This window comes from Adiantum capillus-veneris, chromosome 10, assembly GCF_014529385.1.
Source record: "Adiantum capillus-veneris isolate H3 chromosome 10, ASM1452938v2, whole genome shotgun sequence".
NCBI classification, from domain to species: Eukaryota; Viridiplantae; Streptophyta; class Polypodiopsida; order Polypodiales; family Pteridaceae; genus Adiantum; species Adiantum capillus-veneris.
In genome coordinates, this window is record NC_140940.1 from 24,634,114 (window position 1) to 24,647,441 (window position 13,328).

Genomic DNA, 13,328 nt, shown 5'->3' on the forward strand with positions numbered 1-13,328 from the left:
AATATAAAATAGTTGATTTAGAATCTTGAGGGGATATTCAACATACACAGAGAGATCTACTATAGCTCAGATGCCACTGAGAGGAGAATTGGAATAACACATGCTCTTCTCCACCCGGTCACCTCCTCTTATAGGCCTCCTATCCCATGTTCAGGAGTCCCTGAACTACAAGGAGTCCCTGAACTACATGCCTAGCTAACCTGCCTAAGGGCGATGCACCTCCTTGATCCTATTGTTGTCCAGATATTCATTATGAGGACAAAGGGACTATGCATGTTGTTCTCCAGCCAACCACCTCCTTTTAAAGGCCTCTTAGCCCATCTTTAGGAGCCCCTAAAGTGCATGCCTAGTCGGATGTGCCCCCCCTTAGTCCTACTCTTGTCTTGACAAGTTAGGACATTCATGTGTTTCAAGTTAGCATTGTGGGCTAAAACACTAAGTTATGCTAAAAGTGACCTTATTTACATCAATACTATGACCATGAAGAGTGTCCCTATGGAAGGAACAATGAAGGTTTTCTATACTCAAGAATGTCTTTTTTTGTGAGTTTAACTTTGTTTATGTTGTTCTAGCCCATGATGATCATGACAGCAACCGCGGGGAGGTAACTCTTATATGTAATACTACTATATCACGTGCATTCAAGGCACTTTTTCTTACTTGTGAATTTTTAAAGGAGTTTTAAGGACCCTTTTCTCTCAAAATCTATAATTTTTTCTAGGAATTGTTAAAGAAAATCCCTTGTGTAAATGTTTTTCTCTAAGTTTCAAGAGAATTAAATGCCCTCCCTTGAACTCGTGTGATAGGTTATATGTTTTAGAAGGGCACGAGTAACATGTTCTTGCTCGCTTTCAAACTATTATCCCCACTAACTTGGTGGACACAATATCCTAGTTTACCTCTGCCGATGTACGCATGCTTGCTTCTCGCTACTTTGTTGATTAGGATTAAGTTCTCTCTACCCTCACGTTGTTCACGATTTCATGCACCAACCTAGTAGTACAAAAACAAATCAGATGGCCTCACCACTAGCTTTATGCGGAATCACATAGAGACTCCAACATGTCTTGAAGTGTTTAATGGGACTTGAATCTTAGAAGTTGTTTGAGCATGGTCATGAGGTTTGCAAGTTGAAAACCTTCCACAATCACTCGAGGGCATGTTGCCACTTTGCTCCATATGGGTGGGGAGGAGCAGAAAGGCAACCACATTTAAAACATTAGCAATTCAAGAGGACGCCAATTGTTTTGTCAAAACAAATGAATGATGTGTGAGCTTGCAAGGTTGGAAAAGTAGAGTGGGTTGTCACCACAAAAACCTTCATGCGAACATGAGTGTTGCTTGTGTACACAAGTTCACAACTTGCATCAAATGTAAGCACCGCCTTACAAGTTGTGTCCCACTATAACGCTTTCATGTCCTCAATCGTTGAAAAATAAAGGTCCCATGGAGCAGCTACAACGCTTCCGGAGAGAAAAGTGGTAGGATTTCACTAAATTTTGTGGGACATGCCACTTCTCCAACAGCCAAGAGATGGACGGAGGAGAGTCGCTAGTCCAACTTGCTTCATCGTTTTAGGAGCGAGTCTCCTTCATTTGGGCCTGCAGTGCATCAATGCATGCAATCATTGCAGTTATCGTGAGACTAGTTTCCATTGCTTGTAGTGCATGCAAGGATAAAGCAAGGCGTCCTAGGTGGGATGGAACTCTAATTTGAGGGGCAGTAAGGGCTTAAAAATAGGGCGAGTCACGTTGGTAGCACATGTGAGAGAACTTGAAAATTTGTTGTGAATCAACACGTGTTGGAAGCAGATAAAGGGAGTTGAGCAAGATCTTTTGCTTTGCTTGGCTTCTCACTTTCCTGTTCGGGGGTGTCGGGATATTTTGCTGCGAGTCGTGCGATTCGCGAGGGTGCGTGGTGCTTTTGGGTTGGCTGGGGCACTGGCTGAGGCTGCCAGCTGGCATCCTGTACTGGACGATAAAGAGAGCTGAACGGGCGGAGTGCTGAGTCAGCTGACTTTCTGAGTGAGAGAGAGAAAGGGAGTTTTGTTTCTTTTGACGTTTTTTGTCTTGACTGCATTGTAGTCTGTGCGCGCGCGCGCGCATGCGTGCGAATCACTGAGTGCCAAGTGGTGAGTCAGGACTCGGAGGTGAACCGTGACACTGTGTGAGTGTGTTTGAGGGAGAGAGAGAGAGAGGGCGTCGCGACTCGCTAGTAGAGAGGGCAGGGTAGGCCCGGCAGGGGCCCGCGGGTAACGTCGGGAGTCGGGACTCGGAAGGTTTTCTACGCAGCATCTATATAATCCATTATTACATGCCAAGCATTCATAATAGTACTAGTACAGCTCTATAATGTTGAATGCGACCAGCTTGCCATGTGAAAACATCTGCTTTCGTTACTCCGATAGCCTGTAAGCCTGAAATGGTGTATGGTAATGGTATGCCTGGGTAACCGGCTTGGTAGGTAGTTCGCCCTGCAACCGGTTAGTATCTGCCGCGGTGTAGCTACTGTCTGAATGACGTGACAGCGGCTGAAGAGTACCGGTGCCTGTGCCTGTGCCTGTGCCGGTGTGATCAAATGCAATGGCCAGCTCAAGCTCGAGTGCGATATCAAACGCGAGGTTCCGGCTGAACTCAGGGCATCACATTCCGGCCGTTGGGCTGGGCACGGTCAACTTCACGTGCTCCGACGATGAGGTCGCGGAGGCAGTCCTTCACGCGATCCAGGTACAAGTTAGTATAATACTGCGTTCACAGTGAGCTAATTAGAGTAGCAGTCCTGAGTCAGGATATAATATATGATATATATATATATATATATAGTGTGTGTGTGTGTGTGTGTGTGTGATGCAGATAGGGTACAGGCATATCGACACCGCCAAGTATTACGGCACGGAAGGGGCGATCGGCAGGGCTGTGCAGCAGGCATTTGAGAGGGGCATTGTGAGAAGGGAGGACATGTTTATCACATCAAAGCTGTGGTGCGATGACAACCATCCAGATGACGTGCTCCCTGCTCTACACAATTCTTTGAGGTAAGTTGTAATAACCAAGTCTCTTCAACCCTAAGCCTAGTATGGTTTAACCCTGCTTATTATATTGTACGACGACGTAGGGCGTTGGGGCTGGAGTACTTGGACCTTTACCTGATGCATTTTCCGGTGAGATTAGCGAAGGGCGCCCGCATCCCCCCCAAGGAGCACGAGTTTCTGCCTGTCGACGTGGTGGCCACGTGGCGGGTCATGGAAACATGTCAGCACCTCGGGCTCTGCAAAGCCATCGGCGTCAGCAACTTCTCTAGCGTGAAACTAGCTACTCTCCTGCAGTCTGCACGCGTGGTTCCAGCTGTTAACCAGGTCATTCCCACTTCTATCGCTTGGTTTTTTTCTTTTTTTAAAAAAGTTTGTTAAGAGATAGAATAGATATCAAAAAGAGTGTCTCTCCACAGATATCAGCAAAATATAGGAGGTCTCCACAATCTCTCACAAATTAAAAAAATAACCAAACTCTATACAATAACAATGTGAAGGGTGACGATGTAAAGGATGGAACGTCTCGTGACATTGGAAAGTCAAAAGACTTTATACTCTACATGTAAAGGGATGTTTAGCGTGTTTATCATTCTCTCCTATGGAAGTGCCTTGCACTATGTTTGTATCTATGTATGAATTTTTTGGAAGCCATTAAAATTAAAAGCTACAACTTGTGACAACCCTAAGATAATATTAGCTACATTAAATAAGTAATCCTAATTGACACTTTTTTTTATCTTTTTTTAATCGAAAGAATGTGATGCTTACTAAATGACATAGATGAAGTACTTGAATATAATATTGTTACTTATGAAGAAAATTGTTGTTGTGTTCAAGGAGAAAAACATTCATTATATATTTACATATAAACGTAATACCATTTTGCAAAACCGTAAGGAATTCCATGAAGCTACTTAAGTTGTTTCAAGGCACTCAATTAGAGGCCTCTTTTGAGCCCAATGGTGTTCAAAGTGCAGCACTAGTGCTTGACATCGACGGAAAGTCACGTCTCATATTCCCTTATCTTCCCCTTATATCCCTCCTTGTGGATGTGCATGACACTTTTCTCTCACCTCCCTTCACACCATGCTTAGTTATATTTTAAAAGTAGATCTTTCCCTTGCTTTCAGAATTTTTATTGTTTATGTTTGAAAGCTCGTCTAGTCTACTTGGACGTGTACATTACAACTACTTTCAATGGGATCATTGCTCTCTTCTTTGTTGGCAATGTTAGAGATACTTGCGCCACTTCACTTATGATCCGGTTTTGCCTTGTTGCACCTTTAAGACCTCCACATGAGGAGAAGCTTATGTTGCTTGCATTTAGTGAACTCGGATGGTATTCAAGAACCAATTTACTAGCCCAACGAGTCTCTCAAGACTAGGCTACTAGAACATACCTCTACTTATGTGTATGGTAACTGCATCGTTAGTAACAAAGAGGTGGACTCGCAAAAGTCGGCATAATACAAACAACCCATGTTGTTGACACTCACTAACTAGGTTACATTCCATTTCCATTCTCAAGGCTTTCATCAAATTAGTTGTATGTGCATGCCATCTAAGCTCTTCCTCAAGCACATATTATATCTTTTTGTTAATTGATTTTTTTATTCTTTCTTTCTCTAATTATCTCTCTACTTGTATTTTGTTGCAAGATCCTTTTTGCTACCACTACTTCTATTCGGAAAAGCTCCTCAAGTTAAATACATCTTGTATTCCCCTATCTTCCCCTTATATCCCTCCTTGTGGATGTGCATCACACCTTTCTCCCACCTACCTTCACACCATGCTTAGTTATATTTTAAAAGTAGATCTTCCCCTTGCTTTGAGATTTTTTTTTTTATTGTTTACGTTTGAAAGCTCATCTAGTCTACTTGGACGTGTACATTACAATTACTTTTGATGGATCATTGCTCTCTTCTTTGTTGGCAATGTTAGAGATACTCTCTCTATACTTGCGCCACTTCACTTATGATCAGGTTTTGCCTTGTTGCACATTTAAGACCTCCACATGAGGAGAAGCCTATGTTGCTTGCATTTAGTGAACGAGGATGATATTCAAGAACCAATTTACTAGCCCAACGAGTCTCTCAAAACTAGGCTACTAGAATATACCTTTACTTATGTGTATGGTAATTGCATCGTTAGTAAGAAAGGGGTGGACTCACAAAAGTCAGCATAATACAAACCATTGAAGTATTTGAATATAATATTGTTACTTATGAAGAAAGTTGTTGTTGTGTTCAAGGAGAAAAACATTCATTATATATTTACATATATACGTAAAACCATTTTGCAAAACCGTAAGGAATTTCATGAAGTTACTCAAGTTGTTTCAAGGCACTCAATTAGAGGCCTCCAAACTCTTTTGAGCCCAATGGTGTTCAAATTGCACACTAGTGCTTGACATCGACGGAAAGTCACATCTTCCCCTAATATACCTCCTTGTGGATGTGCATGACACCTTTCTCTCACCTCCCTTCACACCATGCTTAGTTATATTTTAAAAGTAGATCTTCCCCTTGCTTTGAGAGTTTACGTTTGAAAGCTCATTTAGTCTACTTGGACGTGTACATTACAACTACTTTCCATGGATCATTGCTCTCTTCTTTGTTTGCAATGTTAGAGATACTCTCTTTATACTTGCTCCACTTCACTTATGATGAGGCTTTGCCATGTTGCACATTTAAGACCTCCACATGAGGAGAAGCCTATGTTGCTTACATCTAGTGAACGAGGATGGTATTCAAGAACCGATTTACTTAGCCCAATCAGGCTCTCAAGACTATGCTATTTGAACATACCTATACTTATCTGTATGGTAACTGCATCTTGAGTAAGAAAGGGGTTGACTCGCAAAAGTCAACATAATACAAACAACCCATGTTGTTGACACTCACTAGCTAGGTTACATTCCATTTCCATTCTCAAGGCTTTGATCAAATTAGTTGTATGTGCAATCTAAGCTCTTCCTCAAGCACGTATTGTATCTTTTTGTTAATTGATTTTTTAATTCTTTCTTTTTCTAATTGTCTCTCTACTTGTATTTTGCTGCAAGATCCTTTTTGCTAGTATTACTTCTATTAGGAAAAGCTCCTCAAGTTAAATACACCCTTGTATTAAAGTAAAGATGCAAGTATCACTATAAAAGCAATGCATGAATGATCCCATAACACTAAACACATCCACGTAGCAAGAAAACTACCGAAGGAAAAGCTGCTCTTTCGAAATGTTCATTCCCGAAGAGTCATGGTTAAAAATCCAACAGAGGTGGTAAGAAAATTTGCGCTAATATACATTATAAGGGGTTCTTTCCACTTGTGACGCTCATATCGACGCAGTTGAACTTGTTTTTCATGCTCGCAGTGTCGATATGAGCGTTTTAACTTGCGTCGCAAAGAAATCATCTATAATTGCATTTTAATTTATGTCAAGCAAATATAGACTCTGCGTAATCATATGTGTGGTTGTACATATCAACGCTTGCATGTGAAAATTTTTGGGGATGGCAAGACCAAAAGGCCGTGTCACCCAATCAGCCTTTGTAACCATTACTAATTATCAGTGACAATAGCAAATTGAGAAATAGCAACATACCTTGAAAAACTTGAGTCAACACAAAATTTGAAAAGAATTTATATTTCATACATTTTAAAGTATTAATTACACTGAATTGACAATGTTGAATGTAAAAACGTTCGCATTAGTAGTGTCGAATTACAAAAGTAGCCAAACTCCTCAAAGTGAAATGACACATGGATAATAAGCTGAATATCAAAGTACAAAGTAAGAGAATCATGTCATTCCCGATAATTCCATATATGTGTTAATGCACTAAAAACGAAACCTATGGAAGGGCATGAGGATGCTACTCTTGTGAAGAGTTTTCTTGACGCTACAACCGCGTTCGAGTTGTACTCTACAAATCAAGAAGAGACAATAAGCAAAGTTTATATAGTAAAACTAAACACAAACACGGTGTAATATAAATAAACATAGTGTTGTTCATATATCTTACCTCATCGGATTGAAATCTCAAAATCTCCTTGAACGCATTGAGATTGTGGCTTTGTTTCTTAATTGCACTCGAGCGTGGTAGGCTCCTAATTGATCATCTATTGCTTAAAAGCATTTGAACATAATTGAGATATTAAATCACACTATCACAAATCGGCAAAACTTTTAACCATAAATCAATGTAATTTTGTTTATGAAATCATCCTTAAAGCTCGCTCATTCGCCACTGCCCAAGTAATGCAAACTCCTTGACTTTACTCATGTCCTCTTTATGTTGGCTCCACTTGTTCGAGTTTTGGTAATACTCTTTTTTGAATTTTCTCTAGTCTTCCTTGTCGAGCCAAGACGGTGGAACAATCAAATTCTATTATTTTTAGATATGGAGAAAGATGCAACTATTAGAGCTCAAGCATGTATAGCAATGTCGGTATGGTTGCAATGTGCAAAGAAATATCAAAGGGCTAAGAAATGTATGATTTACGCGCCTATGCATGCCAAAAGGTCCCGTTTTTGTGATACTTTAGAGGGATGCTAAAATTTGAACAAATTGCAAGTTAAAGTGTGGAACTTGTGCTCTTCAATGTGATTTCCGAACTTGTCTAAATGGCTCGTCAATTGGAGTCTCAATGTGCAAGTATGACAAGGAAGGTCAACCGGATGGTACACGTGCAACAAGGACTAGGATGATGTATGAAAATGTAGAATCTAAGCGGTGAGTTTTGTTTCCATACGGGCCTTCTTAGATCCCAAATTGGATTATTGAGAGTGCTATGATCGCTTCGAAGATGTAGATGGTGAAGGAGATAGGTTGTCCTACCCAGTTAATATTCACCCCTAAGATTCTCCTGAAAGCGTGGTTTAGGAACACCTTCTGCTCAATAGTGAGGGTGCCAGTGAAACCATCAGTATCCTCTCCATAGAATACCATCCTCTTACCTACCGCTTGTTTTCTTCTACTAGAGGCATCCAGGTGATACTCCTAGATATCCCAACATTAACCTTCCGTGTCTTTCCTTATCTTATCCTAGAACATAGCATATTTTTTGCAGGTTTCAATGCCCTGGATAGAGTTGTCTTCCATCATGGGGATAGGGATACAAATTCTTCCACCTTGGGTAGCTCTTCCTCTGTATTCTCTTTTAGAGAGTTTTTTTGGACAAGGAAAGATGTGAAGCGAAAGCTGGGGACGACCAAAGATCCACTAAGTTTGGGTTTGTGAGAACTTACTTACTGGCTCTTGAGATTTCCTTCTAGGAGGAGCTTCCTAGTTTCTGTTGGCCTGCCCATATATTTTTAGCTATAGACTTTCCTTTTGAGTTGGTTTTATAGCTCCCATATTTGGACTATAAAGTCAGTTGATAAGTTCATCCTTTGATGGAACTCATGAATCGGAACACTAGCATTGAGTTGGCTAGTGTGGCCAACTGTCTCTTGATTAAGGTTGGAGGAATGGCCACTACAAGAGCTTCTTCCACATCCACCCTCTAGGGAAGAGTCTTCTTGGGCGCTTGAAAGGCTTTATCGCCCTTTGTAGCATCTAAGGTAGCGATTGGTGCCTCCGACTCATCGAGCAACCTTTTGTTTGACATTACACCAAGAATTTTGGATAGCTCCTTTTAAAATTGAGTTTTGTGATCTTCAGTTTTGCCATGTTCAAGGGTATCTTGCTCCTTTTCCCTCTTACCTTGAAGGGATATCTTTAATTGGTCCCTTGGCCCTTTTTCCAAGGCCTCAATTTCACTGATTGGGGGCGTTGTTCCAAATCTAAACCTAAAACCAAAAAACAAAAATCGTAAAATTAAACCTTAGCGCAAACCGTTGTCGTGTTGTGGCACATTTACAATGCAAAATATTAGTGTTCATTTCACTTTTTATGCTTTTTGATAAGTGGGAGAAAATGCTACAATGTACAGAGGGTCATATATGTGAGAACGCTTGTCATATGCAGTTGTGTATAGATCCTAACAAGGAGGTGAGGCCCTAGACGTGGCACTTTTGCATGTTTTAATCTCACAATAGAACATACCTACTTTGGTTTTCCATGTGATAAAGCCTATCGCCCGCCTTCAATTCTTTGATAGACCATTTCAACTAAAGTGTAAAACTTAAAACTAAAGTGTATTTTAAACTTAAAATTGTAATACAAAACATAAATATCTAAAAACAAAATATAATTTAAATCATAAATTGTAAACTATACATAAACCCAAAAATGCACACAAACCTGAACCGTACGTAATCTCAAACTTAAAACCATAATCTTTAATTTAAACTTACAACCTAACCCGAAACCTACAACCTTAAGCGTAAACTTACAATCAAACCTACAATCTAAACTTGAATTATAAACTAAACTTAAAAGTACAAAAATGCAAGTCATAACTTAAAAATGCAAACGTAAAACTAAATCTATGATGTAAATCTAAACCTTAAATCTAAATGTTATTTCTAACCATGAATTTAAATTGTAAATTTAAAATGTAAACCATATACTATACCTAAAATAAATAAAAATAAACAAAACTAAAATCCGTAAACGCAGATCCAAACTATACGCTGCCTTAAATCTAAACTTGAAACTTAAACTATAATCTTAAATTTAAACTTACGAGCTGAATTGTAAACTTAAAATTAAAGATATAATCTAATTCTAAGCTTAGAATATAGCCAGAAATTAAAAATTGAAAATTGAATCTTAACTTGAATCCATATTAAAAAATTACAAATTGAAACTAAAAACCACAAATGCAAACATAAATTGTATGTAACCTTCGATTGTAAGTTAAACATAAACTTAATTTTAAACATGCAACAATACTTTAAAGATAAGTGTATAACCTGTACATAAATCTACAATCGTGAGATCCCAAACTTAAATATACAGCATAAACATAAGTCATAGACCTAGCTTTAAACTTAAACTTAAAATGTAGCGTTTATCTAAAACCTAAAGCTAAACCATAAACTTAATTTATACTTACAAATGAAAACTTACAAACATAACTTTGAATGTAAACCTACAACTTAAAGGCAAACTTTAACTTTAAACTTAAAACTAAATGTACAAATAGATTTTAAATTTGAACCGTAAACGTAAATGGGAAAGTTAAAGCTAAACCGTTGCTAACCTATACTTTAAAATGCAAGCTTAAATTTATACTATAAACTTAAAACTAAACTCTCAATTTGAACTTAAGTTTAAACCATAAACTTACATTTAAATTTATAACTTAAATTGAAAATTAAATTAAATAAAAAACTTAACTTAAATTTAAATTTAAAAACAAAAACCCTTAATTTGAACCTAATATTAAATACTAGGTTGGTAATGGAATCTCAAAATCTTATTTGTGAGGTCTAGATTGATACAGTTTTAGTCCTGCTAGGTTTGAGCATGTCTTTATGCTTGAAAGAGGACTTATATCTTTAAATTGAAAGTTGTACTCTAGAGACTGGAATTTTGTATGCTTTTTTTATTAAAATTTGATCTTTTGTGAATTATTTGATAGCTTCAATAACATCCAAAGAGCTCTTTCATTGTGTAGATGTATTCTACAATGTAAAAAAATTCTTCCATGAGTTCTTGGACACCAACCCATATAGCTAGCTAGGTAAATGCGGTTCATTTTTTGTGCTTACGAAGCTACTTATAGCAGAGGTCAAGTATATAAACTATGTAACTGATAGCGATAATAATAAGCGTGGGTACATAAACTTCATTGGCATGTTAGCAGAATGAGGAAAACATGACTTCTTTTACACTATTTGGTTTCCCAAAACAACATTGTGAGCTAAACCAATTTTATGGTTGATCACCACCCCGTTGAAGTTTATGAAAAAATTGTCTTTTGGTCTAGAAAAATCCTTAGTTTCTTATTATGCAATCCATAAAACTAAATTGTTGTTTTGCACAAAATGTAGTAGTTTTGGAGGCTTACCATTATCAAAGCATGAAGAATTTTAAGAGTAACTCATTTTTTCGATAGGTGTTGTCCTCTCAATATCAAGGCTCAATAAAGGATTTCTCAAAATGAATATCTCTTATGACTTGCAAGTTTATTTCAAAACCCTGAAAAGACACTTTTATGTCGTGTTTTGCTATCAACCTAGTGTTAAACTTAAATCAAAACACAAATTATTAACCTTAACTTACAAGTTTAATTTAAATTTAAGTTAAATGTATAAACTTAAACCACAAATCAGAAACTTAAAATTAAATACAACTTTTAAATCTAAACATTAAACTATATACGCAAAGGACTTAGGTTAACGTATTCTCAAATAAAAAGTTAACTTACAACATAATAAGATGCAAATTTAACTTTAAAAAATAAATATATATGTAAATATTAAATTATCAACATAAAAATAAAGATAAACCTAGAATTTAACATTTAAATTTATATATACATATATTATACATATATATATATAGATAGAGAGAGAGAGAGAGAGAGAGAGAGAGAGAGAGAGAGAGAGAGAGAGAGAGAGCTTATTTGCTACACACTTTGGAGAAGGCAAAACCTACTTTTGACCGCGAATAGCTCAAAAATGAACTCATGGTGTATTTTCACAACTGCTATTTATGACCATGCACATTGAGGCAAATAAAGACTAGAATAAGAATGCAAATAAAGACATCGATTGAAAGATGAAAATGCGTCGCATGCTTAATGGCAATAAGTTAAGAGCTTCTAGTAGTGATATCTGAGCAATTGGAGGGATGATGTTGTGGTAGTCATAGCATCAATATATCCTCTACGTGTATTGTGTATCCAGTTTTCTATCATGTGTAAGTGTGTATATACACTATCAAAAGTGGTTACATACCAACTCTAATGTGCCAGAGTTTATAGGGCTAAGGCCAACTTGTGCGTTATTACTTTTAAGTGATGGAGTTGCCTTGGTGACTATATCTTAGGTGATCATGCTTCATAAAATAGCTAGGGTGAACGAGCTTAGATTTTTGTTATTATGTATATGCAAAATGTCTAGCACATTGGTTAGTGCGATGGTTAGGTTGATCTTGCAAAGTGTTGTTGATACAAAGAACATAGAGCTTTTAGATATGTACCCTCGCATTTACACACTTGAGAAACTCTTGAAGAGCACTTGGTAATATTTGAGAGCTTTGATACCAAGCCACATGGAAAGAAAATAGTGAGTGTTCGAGCTTTTATGCTAGTACAAAGAAGTGCCAACAAGCCTTCTTCAATGAAACTTGTGAGCACTAAACATTAGGTTGGAATTCGATCTGTATCAAAGAGTGTGTTCCCTATCATGGACCTTGTATGAACAAAAGATGGTGTGTGGATATAATCTTAAAAGCATCAAGCCTTAATAATCTTAAAAGATGGGGTGTGGATATAATCTTAAAAGTGTCAAGCCTTAATAATCTTTCTATTCACATGAAGAGGCTTAAAGCATATTGATGAATAAATAAAATTGATTTGTAACGGACATTGATTATATGGTTAAGTAATGTTGATTCATTTCTTAGTAATTTATATTTACATTTTTTTTATGTTTCAGCTAAAGGTTCTTTATATTAAGTAATAGAATATAGTGTAATTTTACTTATTATGTGATTAGTAAATAGATTGTAAATCGTATATTTTGGAACTCTTTGAAGTGCTATCTTTATTTATCACTCCCTCTCAACTCCATGAATCAAGCTTTACTTGTCTTTTGCTTATGATTTTAAGTTGTTCAAAAGAAAGAGAGATTTAGTTAAAAGGTGATATTAATAAAGATAGATAACATATTTTTGTAATTTTTTTATTGCATAGAAATATAGTCAAGAAAACGATTTATGTCAATCCAAATATCCAAGTAAAGAGTAATAAAACATATACAAAACATAAATTACATATTAACATAGTAATATATTATATAAGTAACTAAATAGATAGAGTGATTACAAGATTATATCACTCTACAACATGTGACATGTGTTGGAGCGTCCAATGTGGACCAAGCGTGGTCATCTCTTCCTATCTGTCTAGTATCAACTAATTGTTAATTTCACATGAGCTCCCCAAACCATTGTTGCTACATCAACCCTTCTCAACTTAATTGTGAGTGGTGCCATATATTTTATCCTTTTAGTGCCACTGATCAACTATCCTTCCTTTGTGCCATTCCCCTAACAACCTCCTCTCATTTCTCCTTACACAAGTGATCACTTGCTCAACTTTTGGTGTTGAAAGAGGTAGTTTAAAATATGAATAATCAAAACTGCTTCTAACTACCATGAATTGCATTTTCTTAATCTTAC

At 37.1% G+C, this 13,328-nt stretch overlaps 1 protein-coding gene across 4 annotated transcripts in view; it reads left to right on the plus strand.

Moving 5' to 3' along the window:
* The first annotated feature begins 2,049 nt into the window (after nt 1-2,049).
* LOC147448559 (NADPH-dependent aldo-keto reductase, chloroplastic-like) overlaps nt 2,050-13,328 on the plus strand; it is a 40,383-nt gene continuing 29,104 nt past the window's right edge. Inside the window, exons 1-3 of one of the 4 annotated variants that reach the window (XM_086522409.1) lie at nt 2,050-2,726; nt 2,823-3,034; nt 3,115-3,355. In XM_086522409.1, coding sequence (XP_086378535.1) covers nt 2,583-2,726; nt 2,823-3,034; nt 3,115-3,355 — 597 coding nt within the window. In that variant the 5' untranslated portion in view covers nt 2,050-2,582. The remainder of the gene's footprint in view (nt 2,727-2,822; nt 3,035-3,114; nt 3,356-13,328) is intronic. The other 3 variants (XM_086522411.1, XM_086522408.1, XM_086522410.1) reach the window with 3 other exon arrangements.